A 10,094-nucleotide genomic window follows, 5' to 3' on the forward strand; every position below is an offset into this window, starting at 1 on the left:
TTTTCCATATGTTTTGCATTTCACCTTTAGGTCACCTACGACTCCTAAACAATGACAATAACTATTGCTTTCGATATGTGTAAATAACAGTTTATTACACTTTGTACAATATATATATACTTAACGATTCAATGGTAGCCCATGCTACAGTGGACAATGGAGGAATATCAAACTGAACAGCAGTTCCAGGGTACCTGGTGGTCAGAAATATCAACAAGTGATGAGGCTAGGCAAAACTACTCGCACAAACACAGATGTATGGCACTGATGTGGATCGTACAAATAAATACTCAAAACTTGTTAATAATTTTTTGAAATAAACAAAACACAACAACATCAGTAACATACTACTTCACGTCTGTACCATCACCCTGGTAACACTTCATTACTCAAGATTTTCGTCTTCAAAGATGACTTGATTTCAACTCACATGATTGTAACACGGACACAAAGATTATCAAGAATTAATAGGAAAGATTGTTTCCGAGTTTAACAAGCTTTAAATTCATGTGCAGGGATAAACAATACTACTGTTTTCACTGTTCCAAAAACAAAACTTCCATTAAAAATAATGAAGATGAATTCTGAATATAGAATTAAAGCAGTGACTACTACTGATTGTGATCCTGCCTAGCAGTGAGATAACATTATTCATGTTATCTTCCAACATTCCCTCCTCTAAACCTGTTGTACAAAATGAACTGAGCCATAAAACCTTGTGTAGCAGTATTGACAATTTTGAACCAATCTGCACCAAATGTAAAGATACAATTTTGAAAACATGTTAGTCAAAATGTGACTATACCATCTACCCACAATCAACCTCCTCTAGACGAGGGGAAATGCAAATTGCGATTATTGGTAATGTGGTTCTTGCAAGCATTAAAGGAGTAACATTCCTCAAAACCTACAAGACTAAAGAATCCCCTCTTATGACAGTGCAGTGGTTAACATCAGCATACTTGTGAGATGCACAGCTGTAATGTCTGCAGCACGCAGCACTAGTGCAACAGCTTTCATGTGAAGTGCACAGCTGCAGTAATACGTCTGTAATGCCACACAGAAATGTCTCCAATACTTGAAATGGGACAGGAGCCCTAATGATGTGAACTTCTGCCATATGCTCACCTGTGCTCTTCAAATAATCCTGAGTGGCTATACCACAGGTGTCACGAAATCAACAAAATACGCAACAAAATGTTACAAGTATCTACAACATCAGTGCACAGCATTTACAAATATACAAAAAACATTGGACAGCCTGAATACAGCGCCGTGGCGACACACTGCGTCCTCAAGTCTCAGTGATGTATCCAGCTCTCCTCAACGATCACTCTCACTTTCTTTGTGTACTCTCGCCGATTATCCTGGTAAAGCTGAGCAGCCACATTATTAGCTGGACTGTTGGGATTCGGCTCATCAAGCAGCGACTGGAAAGAGGGAATTATGAACACCACATATACTGTTTTCTGACAACGCTACCACGTTCACACCTTCGTTCACTCTTGCAGTTAAAAATGACCCCCAGGGAAGTGCAGTCACAAGAAAGAATTAGGTAATAAATAGTGTTTGTCCCAGACAGATCTCTAGCAGTAATAAATACACTACAAAGCCATAGGAGTAGTAAGTTGTCTCGCAGCCTAATGGAGGGCCTGTAACGAGTATTCGACTCCCAAGAAAAGTTGACCCTGCTATGAGACGGCAGACGTGGAGCTTTGTCAGCGTACCAGAGTTTTCACTAGAGCGTTTTTAACGGTGCTATGATGTTTCGTCATCATCATCACCGTCATCCTCATTCCAGCTAGCCTGCACAACCGCAGCTACTTTTTTCTCGTATTCCCGCCGATTTTCACGATACAACTGTGCCGCTTCATTGTTAGCTGGACTATTTGGATTTGGGTCATTTAGAAGAGACTAAAAAAAAGAAAAGAAGAGAATCACGATCAGATATCTATGTCTACGCATAAAAGAGGATTATAAAGAGTTTAAGTCATTGTGATTCCTATCACGTCTGTCTGAGCGAAGAAATTTTTTTTCTCGGAAACTGAACGCGTGAATAGAATGTTTGTACCATTAACACACCAAATGTAACAAGCACTTCAAACACAGGAGACAACCACTGCACACACAGAGGAAATTCTGGTTCGTTGACAAAGCTGGTCTACTCACAATCTTTTTAAAGTAGGGGGCAAGAAGCTTGATAGCTCACAAGCGAGTTACATAGGGGTAAGGAATCTATCCACAATGACAGGAAGGCTGAATGAACACTTCTTTGGAACAGTGTAGCATCGTTATCAAAATTTTCATCACCTTATAGAAAGGTCAAAATATAAAGTAATAAAATCAAAGACTGATGAATTGGTAAATCAAAGCCTGCATTTCATGATGCTGACTAAACTATGTGAAATTGGTTTTTCACATGCCTTTTTAGTTTCACTATTAAAAACAACTAAAACCAATTTATTACTAATCAATAAGGAGCTCATAATTATAATTAGTAACGGATGGATGACAAGCGCAACACTCAGTACGTATCAACAATTCATTTCCGACCATTTCATAACGGCCAACAATGGGAGTTACTGAGTAATACTTTTTAACTCGTATATGGCATTAGAGGAACGGTACCTGTAACTTTAAATGTTCAAAGGAAAAAAGACTAGCACTTATAACTTAATAATCTTTGCTTACATGAATAATGAGGTTGGTTGACATCAGACTTAAACTTTACTCCTAATTTCCCTCTGTCTCCAACATAATATTTCATCATAATACGCTGTCTCGAAAATACTTGATCCCTTGGCTAAACATGTGTCGATACCCCCAGTTTCATGATGAAATATAGCATTTACTGATATGGGTAGCTCATTAATCAATTTCACATAAAATGAGAGCATTTAGCAAAAACTACACTGTATTTTAGCACTTTATTTTTGTCTGCAGTTAGAACGTTTATCATAATACTAAAGCTTTAAAGACTATTCTGAAGGTGTTCAGTGTTATAACCACAAACTGATTTTGTATCATTAATGAATAAAAAACTTACTTGTATAGAGGTTAAAATAGCAGATACATCATATGTGGGACTCCATCTATTTTGTAATATATCCAGACATATACCACCATCTGCATATACTGTAAGAAAAAAACATACAAATTCATTAGCTATGGTTTGTCAAAAATGCAGGATAAAATAATGAGAAATCAAACCTAATTTAAATATTTATATGCCTTGATTGTGTTTTACACTGAAGATTACATGATAGAAACAGCAACCTGCAAAACACACATCCTAGAGCCAGGGAACCAGCACATGACAAGGACTAAAGCTCTGAACCAAAGCAGACCAGGCAGCTCTGCCAGTTGTAAGATCTATCACTTACGGACCATCACAAAATATATCTCAAACATAATTTGTTTTCAGACCCCTAGCTTCAAACAAAATGGGGCAGGGTGGCATTTTCCCAAAAGGGCCACTTTTTAGAGTGAATACTAGCTGTAAAGGGCATTATTTTCTACTTGCATCTTTCATAATGAATGTGATAAATAAATTTTCAAAAGATATTTAGCAGTAAATATAGCCAACTCATCACTCAACTATGCATTTCTATACTGCAATCCTTCTGATTTAAAAGAAATATTAACTGGAAGAGATTAAAGCAAATATTGCAATTCTCAGTTTTTCAGTACTAACCATTTGGGAAAATATATTTATCCCTGTGACAATTACAGTGTATACTGGTTAAACAGAGCAGACAAGGTGTCCCAAAAAATAAAAGAATTGCAAAGTGTGTGTTCATAGCAACGGTTTCCTGTTTTGGGAGATCATCCTCATGGACGAAAAAAGTAATTTATAAAAACACTGATCATTACATGGGCTTTATTTACAGCCTTGAAAGAATAATGAATAAAAAGAGCTTTTCTTCTGATTTTAAAGTACAGACATTAGTTACAGATGCTAATTGTAGTATTAGACAAAATAAGTTTACTTTGGCTTGAAATAAAATGGAACGCCTGTCTACTATGTCTGTGTATCCATACTCCATATAAACGTAAGAATTTGTTATAAAAAATAAAGGTAACGCTTCTATTATTCAAGTGGGACACTTTGGCCTTTAGAATTTTTCTTGCAGACACTGTACAACAGTAGAAAATATTTACTAAACTACATGAAAAACTCATATTTCTAGACTTATTGTTTTATAAAAACACTATCTAAAGTTAGTAAAAATCATGAAAATGTCGATTATGCTCATTTTTTCACCCATTCAAATCACTAAAGGAATGCTCACCTGGCATGAAAACGGAAATCAGATGAAGGAAAATAAAAATATGATCCGTTGGAGTAAAATATCCTGTTTTCACAACACTGTGTGTTATGTTTGTATCAGATCTCTGACTTGAATACAGCAATAATTTATGAGCTACTTTGCAATGAAAATGTGAATCAAAACAAACAAGAACAGCACTGGCTCGACTGGGTGCAGTCAATCTTTCAGCTGTATAATGGCTGAGCTTAAACAACTCAACAAATCAAAAATACTCTAACTTGCCTAATCTTAATTGTTTGTGGTAATCTGCAGTCTGTTCTAGTTTTAAGTTAAAAAAAAAAAACAATTAGCCTACGAGCGTTATATTTTCTGACAGGACCAATTTGATGGACTTGTCTGACTGCATGGTACAATGAAAGTAATGAGAACAAGGCTGTGATGGATGTATTTCTAACAGGTTTACCCACTGGTGCAATTGAGACCATTGTCCAATCTATCAAACAACTATGGTGGATACTTTTGACACCTAACTGCCAGGAGTGACTTGATGTGGTAATGAATTTATGGTGGCTAGAAGACAGAAAATTAGCCGTGACAGCTTAAAGTAGGTATCAGTGAGCTACATCCCTCTGTGAGGTTAAAACAAATGCGCGTCAATAAACTGGTGCTTGATTACAAACATGTTATGACAGCAGATTTTCACTACCAGGTAGAGTTGACCACAGATAGGATTACTACAGTCTGGCTGAACAGGGGCCACTGGTTAATAGGGCCCATCAGCCCTTCTCCTGAGAGGCAGGGCGGATATTTACGGCCCTCTAAAGGGGCAAGGCGTATGTTAAGAGAAGCTGGGCGCTGCGCTGCTTTGTGCAAGCAAGGTGTCTGGTCTTGACATATACTTTTTTTACTCTGTGCATTAACAGCTAAAAATGATAAACTACAACATTTCACTGATTTGCAGAACATAAGAAAACAACACAAAACAAAAAAAAATCATCAAAGCATATCATCAATAACCAAATATGTCATCAAATCTTACCATTTGGATGAAACATTTTGGATACAAAGCGAACTGTGGGAGGTTTGTTAGGGTATTCTTCTGTGAACTCAATTGTCAACTTGAAAGTTCCATCTTCAAATGGTGTGTCGTGTGGCCTGGAAGAAATGATTAACATTTTATTTTTACTCGAGTCCAGAAGGGCTATGTTTGACATGAAATTTCTAGGGGTAATCTAGTTCCACTAGACAAAGTTCTTTCAAAATATAAACTCTTTGATCTCTGGCTTACTAAGTTTTAATCAGTACTGTTTACTTATTTGATCAGTCTTTGGCAATAATATTTTATATTAAACAACAGGTGTGAGAGTTCTAAGGTGAAGGAAAGAAAGACAGAGAATGGAGGATTAAACCACGCCTCGCCAGTTCTTGACATTATAACAGTCAATAGCAGGTGAACTTCAAACCGACCAACTTGTTGAGACAGGCCTAGAGGAAAACTGGTAATTCAAATAGCAAAGGGACCACCACTACATTGTATGCTATGGACAGCCATTATACAAAAGAAAAATTATCAAAAAAAATTGAATCTGAACACTGGGTTTGGTGTATAGTAGTTACAACAGCCTGTTGCATACGTGTAAGTTGTAAATGCAGAAAAATGTCCTTACCCAAATATAACAGCATTCCATAACATAATATTATTATCTGTTGGAGCGCCACTGACACCAGCTGGGGATCTTCTTGTAACCTGAATGTAGAAATAAAGATTTCAAACCAAGTTGAACCAATGTGAACATACATGTACATAATTAGACGAGGAGTCTGACTATTTTGAACAGTGTTTAAACTGGATCCATTTTTTTAAGCAGTAAATTATGACTGAGTCATACATTCCATAATCCTTAAATCTGACAACAGCTATTACCATTTGGATTATAGGGTCTAGAGTCAGAATTGCAATAGTTGTTTAGTTTAGATTAAACTATCTCCTTAATACCAGCCTTATCATAGAAGACATGACATCCACTCCAGACAAAGGGTTTGAACCTTCTTGCTCACTTCCACCATTTCCCTACTTATGAAACATGCACATAACTGGCAGTTTTTGCAGCTGGGCATCATAGAAAAATCACACGCATATCCAAAAGATGAGATGGTGGGCTGAGATCGAGAGATCTTGCACAGTTTGCCGTAGATGGCTTTAATACATTCTTACATTAATAGTTGAGGATGAGCATTTGGGAGCAATGTGGAGAGTAGTCATTCAGTGTTACATGCAATGTCTTGGCCTTACTATAAAATTGCCGCTCCAGGAGTTGAAATGTTTAGTTATTCCTTGTTTTCAAGAGCTCAAAGTAACAATGATGATTTTAAATTCAGCCCAACTCATCAAAAACATGATTTTAGTACCTTGGATACATTTGTAATTTCAGTCGCACAGAAGACTGATTGTTGAATTTTACCTATTTCCATGTTGTTTTACTTTGATATAAATGGAATCCAGTGCATTTCACAACTTTAGATCATACTGGATGACATCAACATCAAAAGTTTCAAATTTCGAACGTTTTGAGCCCTGTGCTTGTGGTGTTAGGTAATTGGTAGCTGAATGAATTAGTTATTGCATTCTAATAAAACATCTGAGGAAAGTGCTTGAAAATGCACCATTTTTTTTTCTGCACTCAGAGTCTCCGTTTCGTCTCCTACCTGATATTTTGCTACTTGGCAATCCTGGGCGAGGAGATCATATACACTAGACTACTCAAGTTTGAGACAGAATGAGTTATTTAGACGTGCTAATGACAGATGAAACATGACACAAGTTAAATGCACACGTGTGGTGTGTCACAAGCTTTTGTCACGTGGACTACAACAGAAAAGGGTCTCTCCATATTTTGCAAGCCCCCCTAAGGGTAGCTCGAATGAACTGATGTAGAACTGAGGTAGAAAGTTACACGTAAAAAAGGACAGCACCCTAGTCTTTACTATAGTATGGAACTAGAGGCACCTGGTCTGTCTTTCTTATTCTTATAACCTTAATTAACTTGATAACATTGTTCTTTCAGATATAACTGTAATGAACAAGCCCACAATACGCTTATGACAATATATCTATAATACTTGATATCATTCACTAATACATATTACACTTATATTAAGACAAAAGTTATGAGGGTAAAATGGTTTCTTTTTTCAAAAGGATCATAATTTAACCGGCCTTAACGCACCATACATAAACTACCGAACCCTCATGAATTGTTAAAAACCCTAAATGACACAGACAAGAATGTGTTAAGCGAAAGAGTTACCCAGTGAGTGGATCAATCGCTCAATTGGTTCTATTCGATCACAGTACCAATCAGTGAATGGTAGTGTAACTAAAGGAGTAAAGCGGCCATTTTGTTGAATGGATGACCTCGACTACGACCACTTTTACACGCAGAAGAGGTTCCAAACAAATACCCCACAATCAATACATTTGTTTCACCTTTTGAAATCTCTCATAAGCCTCCCTCCTTGCTGGGGTGGACATATTCTATCTGGAAATTCAGTTATAAGGGAATTGATTTACGTAGAAAACCCCCAACGAAAACCTGCTCTTCCTTCTTCCTTTTCTTCTGAAAACGTCACTGACGCAGTTCATCCGGGCAGTTGCCCAGTTCACCATGACCATCAGACACGTCACGTGACAGTCATGTGATCGCAACAGCAATCAATATCGAGAATATTCCCGCTGTGCTAGCGTCTACCGTTTTTTTCCACACGATATTGGATCTGATTTGTCATTAGAATGAAGTTAACGAGGAAGAAATCACGTATTTTTGTCTCTCTTAAAGACCTTTGCAGTAGGCCAAAAGGATTTACTGTTATACTCTTAAAATCGGTATGCTTTTAAACATAACTGCTGTACCCTGGGACATTAATCTCAGCCATACCCGGTACGGTAGTAGGCCTATGGCGTATATTGCAAAATTAGCTTACGTTCCAGAACTGTCAGTGTCAATCTAATGGATTAATATTCAGTAGAATACTTTAGTCACTTGTTTATGTATATCATGGTACTGGTTTTATTAGTAAACAGACAATCCCAGCTTATCAAATAGGCACGTTTACCAGCACAGGGAAGCGACTGGAATTATAATGTATTTTTATCGGAAAGGTTACATTTTTTGTACCAGTCAAATCGTCTAAATGCCAAATCGTCGAAAGTCAAACCCCCCAATACCTAGGTCGAATCGTCTAAAGCTTACTTAAGGTCTTCTAATGTTCCCAAAGAACTACATGTGTATGGAGTACTGCCTCCATATTGTTAATGATTGCTTGAAGTAAGGCAAATTTCGATTACTTTTTTCTTTTTTGACGTCTATGTATATGCAGTTTGCAGGAAATATTTGAAACAGGGTTCTGCAAATGCCTAACATATTGTCCCATATATGCCAACTTATCTTTATAAACTATTGCATGATCCTGCAAGTTTCTTTGAGAAAAAAAAATTAAATGAACTTGTTCACTTCTTAGCATAACTTCCCACTACCTATTGTAAAAAATATAGTCCCATGTAGGTCTATGTATCGGCAGTACTCAGTTCATCACAGATATTTAGAATTTACTTTTCTACCAACAAGCTACTGGAAGGCCATGACATCATTTAATTCGTCCATATACCAATCTACCGTTTGAAGAAAGTCTGAGATCTCTGAGGGTTGACTTGGATACTCAGGGAACTGTGGAATACAAGAAGCCATGACCTCGGAGTTACACTCTAATGAAGATCGCCAAACTTATGCTAAGGAAACATGAAGTCAAGTTCACGAACATTCTAATTGCTAATTGTGGGAGCCCCACAAAGTGCAGTCCGAAGCCTCAAACTGTGTGATATCGCTATCTAGGGTATTGCAACATTCATAAACCCACCCAACGCAGATTTCGACAAAAAATTAAATTTTCTTGAAATATGGACATATGGAGCAAATTCTAAATACAAGCAATTAAAGAAAAAAGGAAGCCAGTAATCCATATAGGCCTACATGTATTGTTAGGTGATCTGACTCAGACTATAGACGATTTGAACTGAAGTATTCGACGGTATGACTTGGACGAGTTCGCTGTTAGACAACATGACCTGTATTCCATTTTTTTTTCCAGCGACACATTTTGTTTGATTGTCATTAATACATCCCCCTCAGGATTTTTGGGTGAAATTTTAGTAATTTTCTTACAAGAAAATTAAAGTATTTACATCATGAACACCTATGTGTGTTCTCAGAGTGTATGTTTACAGGCCAAACTTCAGGTGAAATAAAGCTATTACATTGGAAAACTTAAACTATTGTTTTGAAGAGTGAGTTATGTAGTTATCATGCAGAGAATAACTGAAAATACACACAGTCAGAAATCTCGAATTCATATTTATTTGTAACAACACAGGTCTTTTAACATCAACTTTTGCGTCTGTCAAGGTGAGTTAACAGTGATTTTTTTTCATATAGCATAAAGGCACACGTATAAATTGCTGAGCAAGATACTTCATGTGAATGTACAAATATTTTGCACATCAAATCACAACAAATAATGTGCAAATGCTTGAGTCTTTCCATTCATCTCATCATGAATTGTGATATATCTCCATATTTCAGCATTCATCGATATTACAAAACAACTTCTCCATAATCATCATGTAGGCTGACTTTAAATGCTTACAGTACACTGTAAAGAATTCACAGCTCAAATGTATATGCCATAAATCTGATCTCATCAAAGATACATGTATAATCATGAGTGTTTCACACAAGTGCCCTACACTGTAATAATGACGAATGTTTA

The 10,094-nt window shown here is 36.7% G+C and overlaps 1 protein-coding gene across 2 annotated transcripts; it reads right to left on the minus strand.

Moving 5' to 3' along the window:
- Positions 1–68: 68 nt before the first annotated feature.
- Positions 69–7,897, minus strand: LOC135472201 (ubiquitin-conjugating enzyme E2-17 kDa-like). Of its 2 annotated transcripts, none has more exons than XM_064751587.1 (5): positions 7,759–7,897; positions 5,939–6,018; positions 5,311–5,426; positions 3,047–3,135; positions 69–1,430 (listed from the first exon to the last, which is right to left on the minus strand). In XM_064751587.1, exons 1-5 carry the CDS (start codon positions 7,801–7,803, stop codon positions 1,302–1,304), a joined length of 459 nt encoding a protein of 152 aa, XP_064607657.1. In that variant the 5' UTR covers positions 7,804–7,897; the 3' UTR covers positions 69–1,301. The 2 variants fall into 2 exon arrangements, with proteins under 2 accessions (XP_064607657.1, XP_064607656.1); XM_064751586.1 differs by having other exon boundaries at positions 1,289–1,914.
- Between the last annotated feature and the right edge of the window lie 2,197 nt (positions 7,898–10,094).

This window comes from Liolophura sinensis, chromosome 8, assembly GCF_032854445.1.
Source record: "Liolophura sinensis isolate JHLJ2023 chromosome 8, CUHK_Ljap_v2, whole genome shotgun sequence".
Lineage (NCBI taxonomy): Eukaryota > Metazoa > Mollusca > Polyplacophora > Chitonida > Chitonidae > Liolophura > Liolophura sinensis.

What these genes read in the sequence shown, in the direction of transcription:
- LOC135472201 (XM_064751586.1), bottom strand. Translation starts at nt 7,803, where the DNA reads ATGTCCACCCCAGCAAGGAGGGAGGCTTATGAGAGATTTCAAAAG. An exon ending in TGGAATGCTGTTATATTTGG is followed by an intron (nt 5,427 to 5,938) that starts GTAAGGACATTT and finishes CATTTCTTCCAG; the next exon opens with GCCACACGACACACCATTTG. An exon ending in CAAAATGTTTCATCCAAATG is followed by an intron (nt 3,136 to 5,310) that starts GTAAGATTTGAT and finishes TTTTTCTTACAG; the next exon opens with TATATGCAGATGGTGGTATA.